Here is a 13,460-nt window from a genome sequence, read left to right as displayed (position 1 = left end):
TGGGACCAAGTTTAGATAATTTTTTTCATTTTTGTGGGGAGAACGCCTCAGTTTGTTTACGTTCTTATGCAGAATCGCTAAAGGTTTCCCATTCCAAATCAGACTAAAAGCAGACCACTTAAATTTTTCATTTAATTGTATGTATTTCTTTAGAATTTGGGAGATTATAAATAGAATACTCGTATTTAGGTGTCGATTACTGGGCCTAGGAATCGTACCAGGTCTTCTTCATCCAATTGGAAGGCTTGCCCGGCTCGTCGAGCACCACAAAGGATCCCGATCCCTGCTGATCCTTCTGGCTCCCATTAGTATGTTTGGCCCGCCGACAGCCCGCGGCGGCGTACTTGGGATTGCCTTCGACGATTGACGATTTCTCGCGGCAATTGAGCGCATTTTGCATTACGGAAGATCGTCTGCCGTATCGAGCGGGTTTCTTGGCCTCGTTGCCACCCACATCCTCAAAGCTGGAGGTCACTGGCTGAGGCTCCTTCACCAGACGTTGGCGCGTGGTCCTTCGCTTGTGGGAGATGAGCTGCTGCGGCTGTGGTGGACGCACTTCCAGCGATGATTCCGAACTCTTGCGAAGATTGCCCACGACGTCGTACTCCCGAGGCCGTTCACGCAGCTGATAATTATACTGGGCCCGCCAATACTCTGGCGTTGCGACCATCTCCGATGGCGGCACTGTGGTGCAGGTGGCAGGCTCGGGATCTTCCTGATAGTGCTTGTCGGAGGAGGAGCCGTTGCTGACGTTGGGCTGGACTTTGTGGACGCCCGAGTGTGGCAGCCGGAAGGAGGAGGCCGGCTTATGTACAACTGGCCGGGAGCGTGGAAAATCCAGGTAATTGTTCCGATACTCGGGATTAAATTCGATTTTGCCCCTCAGGCGTAGAAACGGCTCCCGTGCCTTGCCCCGCTCGGGCATCTCGGTGATTTGCGGGTCTCGGAAGCTCTCGTGATACTCGGGAATCTCTCGGGTGAACTCGCCCCGAGGCCGCAGGTGATCGTCCGTCTTGAGTGATTTCTCTTTGGCCATGTGCTTGGGTGGGTCGATGAATTTGTCGCGATACTCTGGCACATCGGGAGCATGGCTGTGGCCATGGCCGGGCAGCCCTGGCCTGATATCGCTTCCCCGCTCCGAACCGGAGACGCGCAGATTATCATCCTTCTTGATGGGCGCACTCTTTGAGTAGTTGGCGTACATCTTGAAGCTGTCCTTGTACTCCGGTACAGCCACAAAGTCGCCTTGGATCTTGATGTTACTTATCTGCGGTATGGAGTGGGCTTTTTCCGGAAACTGCCGGACAAACTGTCGCTTGTACTCTGACGGTTCTGGCTGCTGGTCCACGGCCTGGGCGCGCATCTGTAGGTGACATCTCTGCTGCTCCTGGGCGGCCACATCGCGCTTGAACTTGTCGGAGGCCAAGCTGTTGTGCACCTGATTCCTGCTGGATGCTGCCTCGCCCTCCCCGAGGAACACTTCACGTGGCAGTATCTTTGTGCCGGCGTCCAGCATGGGCGCCATCAGATAGGAGGAGTTATTCATGTTGTTCTCGCCATCGGCGTCTCCGCCCAGCTGCAGGTTCTCTGGATTGCGGACGGGATAGCAACGAGAACTGAAAGATACCAATATATGTATATATTCGGGGACCTTGTCTAACAAAATCTGTACTAGTTGCACTCACAATTTCAGATCTTCGGGGGAGTACCAGTGATATTTGTCCTGGCTTTCCGTCAACAGATGCATGAATCCCTCCAGATGCAGCGGTGTCGCGCGCCTCAGCAATGACCTTTGGCTGGATTGGCCGGTAATGCCGTGGCTGTGGTACTGCCGGCAGTACTCTGACTTTAGCGAGCCGAAGGACAGTACGGGCTCATCGCTATTGTAGAGACAGACGTTGCTCTGGGTGTGTAACTGGTCGGGCTGGCGGTGGCGGAAGTACTTTAGATCATCGATGGCTATGTACTCGTGCGGATGCTTGATGGTGAACCGTCTGAGATCACCCTGCTTCTGGTTGACAGAAAGATCGGGTTCGCAGAAGGATCGATTCCAGCCAAAGTCGGCATCAAAGCTGCAAATGGACAGAGAACGTCAGAATTCGTTTGGGTGCATCCGAACCGTCTTGTCTTTAGCTGAAAACTGAACGAAAAATGTTCCTGCCATTCTTCATTCCACCGTTGGCGTTGGCACCACTACCAAATAACAGGCGAGTTCCTTAATAATGGGGGCACCTAATGCCTTCCCTCTCCACGCGGAGGAACAACAATTGCAATGTCGGAGTCTCAGCTTAGAGTCTAGCCAGTGAAGGCATTTCCATTTTGCCATCACCACCCATCAGCCATCCATGGCGTGCCATGGCAATGTTGCTGGGCACACAAAAACACCCGCACCCAAGCCACATCCCAATCGATGTCAATCAATAGAACGACGACTGGGTATGGTATGGTGTTATCCCTGACAACGCCCCCAAACAAACACACATACACACAATATTTCCAATCCGGAAATGGGTGTTTTTCGAGCCATTGTCAAGGACTCGGGTCATTTAAAATGCACGACAGGATGGCACCCAGCGAATGGTGAACTCGCGCAATATACGGCCGGGCCACCGGCTTGGGCCTGGGGTATATGTGACCGCAAAGCACCTGTTGCCTTTGAAGTTCTTAATACATATATTCTGGGAATCTAAAAGAGTCTGGTCGCAGCTCGAGCGTGTGAAAATATGCCAGGCTAATGGCGGTAATTGATGGCTGCCAAAATGTTTCATATTCTTTACCTCCAATTCTGTTGCATGTCTGGAACTCTGAATGGCGGGGGAGCTGCCTGTGAATTTGCCTGCATGCCTGCCTGACTGACTCTCGGCCGAAACAGAAACGGAAACAGACAGAAGCATTAAAGGGCTGGGGAGGCGAGCAAATCATGTCGAGCTGGGTCTGACCCAATTCAGCCCGACGCTGGGCCAAAAGACGATGACTACTTAAAGGAAAGGGGCGCCAGTCGTGCTTGAGATTGCCGACTAATCTTGACAATGCCAAATGACCTTTGGCTATTTTTAATCGCGCCAGCAGTGGCGGCAACCCATTTAAATATGCTAATCAGTGTTGGCTAACCTTGTGCCCCATTCCACGGTTTACCCAGGACGGTAGAGTTCGGTTCGGTCCGACACCCACCACACACATAATTACAGTTGCAGATTTATGACGTTTTAATTGCTGTTACAAACGCCAGTCACGCCACCGGGCGTATACGTAATGCAATAAACAAGAATGCACCATTATGCTAACCATCAACAAGACATGAACGCCAAGGTCGAGTTGACTCCAGGCAACCGGACCACGACATATCCTTTAATGATATCCCATGAACCACGCTTCTGACTGTGCCCGGTATTCCTAAGCAGAAGCGCAGCAGGGAGCTCTATCCGGTCTTCCCGGCATCTCCTTACCCGTCGTTGCTTTTCCAGTCATAAGCTAATGCCATGGTTGCTTCGTTTTGCGGGATTTTGGGGGAATGGTTTCTACGGACTGCTCTTTAATTGAACACATTAATTGAGTTTGCACTTTAATGAAACAGTTTTAAGCACACTGCGGGGTCTGCACACCACGGACGCGACCAGTGGCAGACCAGAGCCACAGCTGCTGCCCCTAACCATGCCGAACCGAGCTGAACCGAGCTGAACCGCAAATGCCGCCATTCAAGCGCAGCTCGTCGAACCACAACTTGACCGCTCAGATCGTAAATCCCAACTTAAATATGGAAATGTGCGCCACCAAGAGTTAGACCGTTTTTCGCACGCCTACTTCCAAAAGGGCTCCTGCCTGAAGATGGGTGGGCCCAAGCCAAACGCTTGTACCACGGCGACTGACTTAAGGTGTCACTTTTGTTTTTCGACTGGCACGCGGAATGAATAGGATTGGGGTACGGGATGGGTTGGGATTGGGTCGCGACTAGTGCGAAATAATAAAAGCAAATAAAATAAAGAATTTCATTTTAGGCTTATATATAGCCTTTATAGCCTCTCAGGGAATAATAGTAATGAAAAGCAGAAGGAAGTATATCCGATACCATAGCCTTTGACCCCATGGTACCCATAATTTGTAGATGGTAATTATCCACTGATAATTGCCAAATGTGCCAAATGGCACGGGTATTCCAATTGCGTTTGCTTTTTCAGCGAAATTCAAAATGATAATTGCTTTTAAAATTTCAATCAGAACAAAAAATCAATCTGAGCAGCGGGTATCTCGTAGTCGGAATACGCCACTGCAGCGTTCTGCATGTTGAACGGGCTTGACTCCAAGTGTTATTACGTGCAATCGAGCAGTTTGTAGCTGTCTCCGCCCTAAAATTCCATGGCACTCCCTCTCCCAGTCGCCAGCTGCAGTTGACTTGAATATGAATTTGAGTTTTGATTTTGTTTTCAATTCCTAGCGCTACCTGTCAGACGCGAGGGGATTCTCTTAACCCAGTTTTGGGCCATGTCAGAGCAGCTGTGACGCCTCGATAATGAAACCGTGTTTATGCCCTAAAGAGGCACACATTTGCCTGATTTACTCGCGTCTTAACGATTTCATTCGCGACGTGGTTTCCATCATGATAATAATTTCCTTTCCTTTTGGGCCAGGCACGCAACTTGGTCGCCAGTTCCCCTACACCCACGTATATCGTACATGGCTTTCAATTATCATGAGTAGCTATGGCTTCCGGCCATAGCGCCCACCCGCGGCGGATGCAGGTCAAGGCCAAATCAATTCAATTGCTGAGTCGGAAACGCTTTCGCCCCTGAGTGGCAATGAAGATTGACTGTGGATTGTGGAGCTGTGTGGCGTCTACTTTATTTTGCGTCTACATCTATAATAACTGTGTGTGAGGGGTGTAAAGTCAGACCTTGGAGAGACCCTCCCAGCGATCGGGCACAGTGAGGAAGTACCGATCCATGGCATCAATGAAGCGCTGCTTATAGCGCTCTGGCGATACCACCGTGGGATCTTTGCCCTTGCCGCCGAGCAGACCGGACTGCTTGATGATCGACTCTACTCGTTTGTCCAATGTGAAGGTTCGTATGTAGTTTGCAAACGAATTAAATGTAAGCATCCCATGTAGACGATGTCAATTGCCTTTGAATGCTCACCTATGATGCCCAGAACCAAGAGGCTGTTCTTCATCTCCAAGCCCACTAGCAGGGAGTAGTCCATGACGCCATTTCTTTCTAGGAACGAGGAGTCCCGCTGAATGGCATTTCTTAGCACGGTTTTGCTGTGGGACAGCACTTAGAGAGGCTTCGACCAGGACACTAAGAAGGGAATCAGATGATGATCAGATCATGTGTTAAGAGGCTGCCATGGGAGGGTACTCACTCTGGACCAGATTCTCATCCAGCAGCACAATCTCGCCTTGTTGATTGGTTGGGTCCACCAGTCGATTCCGCTCAGAGCCCTTAAGGTCGAATTTGTTGGAAATTTCACAGCCATAGAACAGATTTTCCATGACCATCACAGAACGTTCCACAAAGGAGCTGACAAAAGATAGGATAAAGAATTGCGCATTAGTCAAAGGCCATTTGGAGATGCAAGTCTGTGGAACTTACTACTTCTTCTTTACGCTGACTTTGAAAACGCCAAAGATCTTGGCCAGCAGCGTGGGCAGCTGCAGCTGCTGGCACTTATCAATGTACTCAAAGTACTTTGGGGCAAAGGGCTCGAAGATGGTAATGTCCTTCGAGTTCATCTCCTTGAGCACGAAACGATCATCTGCAGAAATCCAAATATAATGGGCAAATGCCTTTTTTGGTGCGGCATAGAAAAACCTTACCCAGCGTCTTGCAGAAACGCGATCCGGACTTGCCGCCGCGTGCCTCCCACTGGACACTGTTGCACAGGCTGCGGGCCAGGGCGATGCGCGACTCCTCCTCCATGTCCGTCGCATGCTCTTCCGAGGTTCGAGGCAGAGGCGGTCCACCACTGACGTCGCTGGGTTTGCGCACCAGCTCCATTTCGGAGCCCGTTCGACTTTGTGAGATTCTCAGCTCCTCACGCATCTTGCTCTTCTCCAGCTTGCGGTACAGCGATCTGTCCAGCTTCGGCGGCTGCAGGCTCTTGGCTCGCATGCCCCCGAACTCGCGCGCAAAATAGATCTTGCACTGGAACTGGCACCCGTTGTCGTTGAATGCCAGCGAGACGTGTGGACTCGGTGACTGTGGCTGCGTATTGTTCCGCTCCTTTATCTTCTCCTCGGATTCGCTGGAGGTGGCGGCGGCGGGAACCGCTCCTCCTGGGGTCGCACTGGTTTTGCTAGAGGTGCGCGACAGATTGGGGCTGCTTTCTTCAGCATCACTCAGGCCTTCTGGTAGCGGCACCTTCCGCTTGAGCTGCGGACTGGAGTGGCCTGCAGCTGGGGCCTCGCCACCGACGCTACTAAAAGCTTCGTCCAGGGCTCGCTGGTAGTCGGCCGAGGTCAGGCTGTAGGCGATCACAGAGCTGAGATCGGTCTCACGCACGTGGATGGGAATAGAGCCCATGGGGAGGGTGAGGTGATCCTGGGACAGAAACGGCGACTGCAGGGGATTGGCCTGATTGGTCGAGGGCAGCAGCTGTGTGAGGATGCTTCTTATGGACTTTTTGTCCGAGTGCACGCTCGCCGTGGAGGCCAGCAGCTGATCGATGGAGAACTTCTTGTCGGGCACGGGTTGGCTGCCAGCAGGCGGCTCTGTGTCCTCCGAAGGACACTCCACAGGGGCGACGTTACTGCTGTTGCTGCTTCCGTCATCGCCTGCACTGGTTGGGGCCTGCTCCGGGCGCAGCTCTTCTGTACATATGGTTCCCGCATCGACGTGATGGACGACCGCCTGCTTGGCAGACAGTTTCTGGGCCTCCAGCTCGACCTCCAGCAGCCGTGGGCCCCACAGCTCAATGCTCTCGGCCAGGGAGCGCCGAGCCATGGCTAGGGCATCGTTGATGTCGTACGCGTTGGCCCGACGCTCCGTCAGCAGCGTGTGCACAATTTCAATCTTCTGCTTGAAAATAAACTGGTCGTGGGTCAGCATTGTCGTCAGATTTTGCACAAGCGGAGTGTTCTCGTCCTCGCTGGCCAGGTCAGCGATCCGCTCGTGGATCCGCGTGTACACCTCATGGCCGCGCACTGAGAAGTTCTTGATCTCTTCCTGTACCTGGCTGCCAAGAAAGGGCTTCGGCTGGTCCAGCTGCAGGGTCAGCGGCGGCAGATCCGTCTCCCAAACCTCGATAGGGGTGTACTGGAACTTGGCGCCTACTCCCCGGAAGCTGAAGTGGTGCACATAGTCGCGGTGGAGCGAGTGCTCGCAGTGATTGCTCTGGTCGCCATCTGTCGGCGGCCGACGCTTGTAGGCGTGCCCATGGAAGCGAATTTCCAGGTATTTGGCCAGGGAGAGGCACTTGGCCGAGTCCGAGAGCGGAACGGTGGGCGTGGTGGCGTTGCAGATGCTGCACCACGAGGTGAAGTAGATGCTTTTGGGGTCGGAGCGCGTCAGGTCCTCGGTGAGGTAGACATGGACACAGCCCAGCGAGTGGACATATCGTCGCACATGGCCAAGCATGGGCAGGTTGCAGGAGGGGCACATCGAGTTGAACAGGCAGCAATAGCGCTGCAGGAACTGCTCCAGCATAATGTCGTACTGTTCAAACATGAACATATTATCGTCAATACAATGCCATTTTCGGCCCCTTGCAGAATGTTGAAATATAAATAGATTATTGTACACATAAACTCATGTAACAACACCGATCTCTAAAGAAATAACATAAAGTAGACAAGTTATGACTGCACTGGTGTAAACAGAGATCTGTAACCCATTAATACGACAACAAAACACAAGTGGAGAAAACACTTAACAAATGCGGTCCTAAAATAAAACTAATGTAAGCATGTACTCAAAAAGACACCCTCAGTAAAGTGTATCCTCTGCGTAGGTCTAACGATAATTATAGACTACCAAATTGTACCTCCTACCTCATTGTCAAATCACATATAAGGCTCTGATTTTAAGAATAAAATTCAGTTTGAATTTACAACTCAACTCGCAAATGTCTAGACTTTTCTTTTAAGGTCTTAACATTTTGGTCCTTCGAGACTCTCCGTTGTTTCCCCCCTGTGGTAAGAGCACGGAGTTAAACCAGCTTCCTTGAGACTGAACAAGTGTCTAGTTCACTGATTTCCCTCCTATAGGAAGGAACAGAGTATAAAATAAATTAATGAAACGAGAGTTTCAATTAATAATTTGGAAAAATACGAGCTAAACAGTCTGTATTTTTAATAGATAACTGGGTATATCTATTGTGATCGGAGAATAAAACAAAAAAAATAAATAAAAATAAATGAAACGGAAGTTTCAATTAATAATTTGGAAAATACGAGCTGGACAGGCTGAATTTTAATAGATAACGAAATATGTATATCTATTGTAATTGAAAAATAAAAAATTTTCGCGACGGTGGCGTTTTCGAGGCCGGAACATCGAAAGAGAAAAAATAATAATCCGAAACATCGAAAGTGCTTAATGGCTAGAATTGAAAAAAAAGTGGAAAATAACTGTGACTGTGAAAAAGAAATATATAAATGGTTTTGTGTGTGCCCACTGTGCCAGCAACAATAACTGCAGCGACAGGAAGATCAGCGACAGCGACTTAAGCAGAGGCAACACCAGCAGCAGCGACAGCGATATCAGCAGCAGCGACGTATGCAGAGGCAACACCAGCAGCAGCAACAGCGGTATCAGCAGCAGCGACTTCAGAGGCAGCAGTAACAACAACAGCAGAAGCAGAATTCATCAGCTAAGTCTCATATTTCAAATTGTTTTTGAGCCTAATTAAGTAAAAGTAAAAAAAAAAAAAAAATTTTTAAACTAAGATGTTGTCGGAACAAATAATTAAGCTATTAGAGGCTCAAGCAGCGATAGCAAGGGAGATTAAAAAGATTGAAGCTGGTCATTTGACCAGCGATGTAATCCAAAGGTTAGGAGACCTTAAAAACAAAGTTACAGGCAATAATTCTGCACTGTTAACATATGGAGTAGTCGATCATGACTACTTTAAGAGACAGCAGTAGAAAAAAATGATTAAAAATATAGAGGACATACATAAAAAGTATGTAGAGTCAAAAAATAAGGAAACATTAACGAAAGGGAAGGTAGAAAAAACAATGTTACAATCAGTGGAGACTGGACCTTTGAAGGAAGACATAGAGCCCAAAATTGACAATAGCGTAGTAAAAGTATCTGAGGAAATCATCAGAATAGTGGAAAACCTAAGGACATATTTAGAGCAAACCATGCAGAGGTTTGATCAGGCTAAAATGGGAGAGTGTAGAATGAGAAAGGAAAAAATTTAGTTCCTCAGTAAAAAACTGAGCTCAAAAATTGAGGAGTTTAATCATAGCTATGCAACAAACGACAGCTTCAACGAGCAGATCGTCGAGTTGGACTTTGATATTCAAAGCATGTTGAGCAACCTAGAAGTTAGGATGCAAACCATAGCTGAAGAAAACAGCATGGATACTAAAGGGGCAACGGTAAAAAAAGAAGATATCGATTTGCCTGATCTTCCGAAAGTGGAAGTACCCACATTCTCGGGCGAAGAAAAAGAGTGGGACGGCTTTTCACAAATATTTTGTGAATTAATTCATAACAGAGATAGTCTGAGTACATCTCTAAAATTCAATTATTTGAAAATCGCGATAAAGGGTGAGGCACGGAGTATGGTAGCTCACCTTTTAACTGGGCCGCTGGAGAATTATAATGCCGCTTGGGAATTGCTGACCAAGCGGTATGAAAATAAGCGAAAAATTTTTTCGGATCAGCTGAATCGTTTACTAGACTTACCAATGCTGGATCACGATTCAGCGAAACATATTAAATGGTTTTCTGATTCTATAAACGAGTCAATACATTTAATTAAATTAAAGTCACACTTAACAGAAGAAGTTGATGTGATTTTCGCGCACATTGTGTTGAAAAAATGCAACAAAGATACCTTACAATTATATGAAAGTCATATAAAAAGGACAAAAGAGAGCCAAGCATTGCCAGATGTGATGGAATTTTTAAAACAACGTTACACTTCTCTTTACACGTCGCAGGATAAAGAGTGGAAACCGTTGAAAAAAGTAGTGCAATATGGTAAAATAAAAGAAAATTGTCCGTTATGTAAAATGGCAGGACATACCATAATTCACTGCTATAAGTTTAAGGGAATGAGTCCGATAGATAGAGGCCAGTTTATTAAAAAACAGCGCCTTTTCACAAAATGCTGTAGGCATGATATGTATAAGAAATGCTTTTCTGAAATTGTATGTGGGATTTGTAAAAAACCTCATCATACGATGCTCCATATTCCCTATGAAAATAGGGAAAATGTTAACACTTGCTTGACAAAAGAACAAGCTTTCTTAGCCACAGCACTTATAAAAGTAAGGGCAAGGAATGGTGGCTATCAAAACCTTAGAGCTCTCATTGATTGTGGGTCGCAATGTACCATAATTTCAGAAGAAGCTGCGCAAATATTAAACTTAGTACGAAAAAGAGCGAACACTGAGGTAAGTGGAGTGTCATCTGCAGACTCTTGCACTTCAAAGTACAAAGTTACTTTATCGGTAAAAACTCGTCATTATAATAAAGGTCCTCTAAATATTGAAGCAATTATTCTTCCGAAGCTGATGAAAGCTTTACCATTAAAGTCTTTCAATATTGATAAAACTAAGTGGCAAGATTATGTGTTGGCAGACCCTAACTTTAACAAACCAAGTAGGGTAGATGTAATAATTGGGATAGATTTGTATACCCATATTTTAAAAGACGGAGTAGTAAAAATAGACGGACTACTTGGACAAAATACAGAATTCGGATGGATTATATCCGGTTGCACCAAATCAAAAGGTGATAAATTTATTGTGGCGACAACAATTGAAGTTGGGGACTTAGAGCGGTTCTGGGAATTGGAAAGTGAAAAGAATGACGTAGAAGAAGATGTGTGCGAGGAGCATTTCTTGGAAACAACAAGAAGAGATGAGAATGGTAGGTATGTGGTTAAAATACCATTTAAAAAAGAAAAGGATCTAGGAGATTCAAAACACCAAGCTATAGCGCGATTTTATAGTTTAGAAAGAAAGCTCAGCAATAATAAAACATTAAAAGAAAATTATGTAAAGTTCATGCATGAATATAAAAACTTAGGACATATGGTAGAGTCCAAAGAAGATGGGAAATATTATTTACCCCATCAAGGAGTCATAAGAGATTCCAGTCTAACGACAAAGCTGAGGGTGGTTTTCGATGCTTCAGCAAAAACCACAAACAATAAAAGTTTAAATGATATCATGTGGGTTGGACCAAGGGTCCAAAAAGATATCTTCGATATTATGGTGAAATGGCGTAAATGGCCATTTGTAATATCTGCGGACATTGAAAAAATGTACCGGCAAATTAATGTTGATAAAGACGATCAACAATATTTGCATATAATTTGGAGAGATAATCCAAACGAAAAGTTAAAAGATTATAAACTTACAACCGTTACGTACGGTACAGCTTCAGCACCCTACTTAGCAACCAGGGTGCTTGTTGCAATAGCAGATAATTGCAAAAATCAAGCAATTAGGGAAATCATAAAGAATGATTTTTATATGGACGACCTGATGACAGGTGCCGACACGGTACTGGATGCTAAAAAGCATGTAAAGGAAGTTACCCGGGAGTTTAATAAGGTTGGATTTAACTTAAGAAAGTGGATAACAAATATCCCAGAAATTATAGAAGGCATTAGAGATGACCAAGAAAATAAAGTATTAACCATTGAGGAGAATGAATCCGTCAAAACATTAGGACTACAATGGGAACCGGTTAAAGACGAGTTTAGGTTCAGTTTCCACTATGAACCAATTAAGAAAAATAACAAAAGAATAGTATTATCTACCTTAGCCAAGATATATGACCCCTTAGGCTGGTTGTCTCCAGTGACACTTGTCGGAAAATTGTTTATTCAAAAACTTTGGCTAGCAGACAAAAATTGGGATGAAGAATTATTAGAACAGGATACTCGAGAATGGAATTCGTTTAAAAATAGTTTAACAGAGTTAGAGAGCATTCGGATACCGAGATGGCTAAATTCTCAGCACAATAAGACGATGCAAATTCATGGGTTTGCCGATGCATCCGAAAAGGCTTATGCTGCCGTAGTGTATGCCAAGGTAGATAGTTCTACAATTATAATAGCCAGCAAAAGCAAAGTTAATCCAAAGAAGAATTGGAAAACTATTCCAAAATTAGAACTTTGTGCAGCACATCTTCTGGCAAAATTAATTCAACGGGTGAAAGTAGCGGTTGGAAGTAATGTAGAGTGTTATGCCTGGAGTGATTCTACTATTACTCTAGCCTGGATAAAGAATGGAGACAATAAAGACAAGTTTATCAGGCGTCGAACTGACGAAGTAAGAAAGATTAAGAAAATTAAATGGGGACACGTTAGAACTGAAGACAATCCAGCAGATGTAGCATCAAGGGGCATTAGTGCAGATAAGCTAAAAGATTTTAAGATTTGGTGGAAAGGGCCTCAATGGTTGGCGAAATCTAAGGAACATTGGCCAAAAGAGGAAATTGAAGAAAAATTAGTTGTGAGCACAACAATGGTAATAGCAAAAAATAACATTTTTTGTAAATTATTACAAAAATATTCGTGTATGCATAAACTAGAAAGTGTCATTGCATATGTATTGAGGTTTATTCAAATCAAAACCAAAAAGAAAGAATTTCCTTCATTTTTGACAGTGAAGGAGATTAAGAGCGCCAAAGTATTAATAGTAAAACAACAACAAGCTATCCAATTCGGTTCCGAAATAGCTAGCCTAATTAATAAAAAGGAAATAGAAACAAAAAATAAACTATTAAGCTTAAATCCGTTCTTAGATAAAGACGGATTGTTACGAGTTGGAGGTAGATTGCAAAACTCCAGCGCGGAATTTGAGGTTAAACATCCCTTGATTTTAGATAAGTGTCACTCGACGACTTTAATTATCAAGAATGCACATAAAGAAACATTGCACGGTGGAATTAATCTGATGCGAAACTATATCCAGCGAAAGTTTTGGATATTCGTGCTAAGAAATTGCTTAAAGAAAAAACTTAAAGAGTGTGTCACCTGTGCTAGGTATCGACAGAATACTGCAGAACAAATTATGGGAAATCTGCCGAAACACAGAGCTACAATGTCGCACCCGTTTACAAATACAGGGGTAGACTTCGCTTGGCCTTACCATATCCGATGCTCTAAAAACCGGGGGCAGAAATCCTATAAGGGATATATTGCCGTATTCGTATGCATGGCGACAAAAGCTATTCATTTGGAAGTAGTCAGCGATCTTACTTCAGATGCATTTCTAGCTGCACTTAGAAGATTTTTTTTCTAAGAAGAGGAAAATGTGCAAAAAATTTTTTCGA

At 45.5% G+C, this 13,460-nt stretch overlaps 2 protein-coding genes across 3 annotated transcripts; both read right to left on the bottom strand.

The window, feature by feature from the left end:
- Positions 1–149: 149 nt before the first annotated feature.
- Positions 150–5,036, bottom strand: LOC117192278. 2 transcript variants are annotated; one of them, XM_033396933.1, is made up of 3 exons: positions 4,889–5,036; positions 1,686–2,072; positions 150–1,616 (listed from the first exon to the last, which is right to left on the bottom strand). In XM_033396933.1, exons 1-3 carry the CDS (start codon positions 4,942–4,944, stop codon positions 206–208), a joined length of 1,854 nt encoding a protein of 617 aa, XP_033252824.1. In that variant the 5' UTR covers positions 4,945–5,036; the 3' UTR covers positions 150–205. The 2 variants fall into 2 exon arrangements, with proteins under 2 accessions (XP_033252824.1, XP_033252825.1); XM_033396934.1 differs by lacking the exon at positions 4,889–5,036 and adding an exon at positions 3,447–3,986.
- Positions 5,037–5,182: 146 nt separating this feature from the next.
- Positions 5,183–7,682, bottom strand: LOC117192276 (putative 1-phosphatidylinositol 3-phosphate 5-kinase). Its single transcript, XM_033396931.1, has 4 exons — positions 5,813–7,682; positions 5,589–5,751; positions 5,359–5,516; positions 5,183–5,294 (listed from the first exon to the last, which is right to left on the bottom strand). Exons 1-4 carry the CDS (start codon positions 7,665–7,667, stop codon positions 5,272–5,274), a joined length of 2,199 nt encoding a protein of 732 aa, XP_033252822.1. The 5' UTR covers positions 7,668–7,682; the 3' UTR covers positions 5,183–5,271.
- Positions 7,683–13,460: the final 5,778 nt, after the last annotated feature.

The sequence above is a fragment of the Drosophila miranda genome (genome assembly GCF_003369915.1).
Source record: "Drosophila miranda strain MSH22 chromosome Y unlocalized genomic scaffold, D.miranda_PacBio2.1 Contig_Y2_pilon, whole genome shotgun sequence".
Lineage (NCBI taxonomy): Eukaryota > Metazoa > Arthropoda > Insecta > Diptera > Drosophilidae > Drosophila > Drosophila miranda.
This window is presented reverse-complemented; position numbering and strand designations above follow the sequence as displayed.

Coding starts and splice junctions, on each gene's coding strand:
- LOC117192276 (XM_033396931.1), bottom strand. CDS start 7,667: ATGTTCATGTTTGAACAGTACGACATTATGCTGGAGCAGTTCCTGCAG. Junction 5,517..5,588: donor GTCAGCGTAAAGAAGAAGTA/GTAAGTTCCACA, acceptor ATCTTTTGTCAG/CTCCTTTGTGGAACGTTCTG. Junction 5,295..5,358: donor GGATGAGAATCTGGTCCAGA/GTGAGTACCCTC, acceptor TTCCCTTCTTAG/TGTCCTGGTCGAAGCCTCTC.
- LOC117192278 (XM_033396933.1), bottom strand. CDS start 4,944: ATGCCATGGATCGGTACTTCCTCACTGTGCCCGATCGCTGGGAGGGTC. Junction 2,073..4,888: donor GCTGGGAGGGTCTCTCCAAG/GTCTGACTTTAC, acceptor GTCCATTTGCAG/CTTTGATGCCGACTTTGGCT. Junction 1,617..1,685: donor TCCCCCGAAGATCTGAAATT/GTGAGTGCAACT, acceptor GGTATCTTTCAG/TTCTCGTTGCTATCCCGTCC.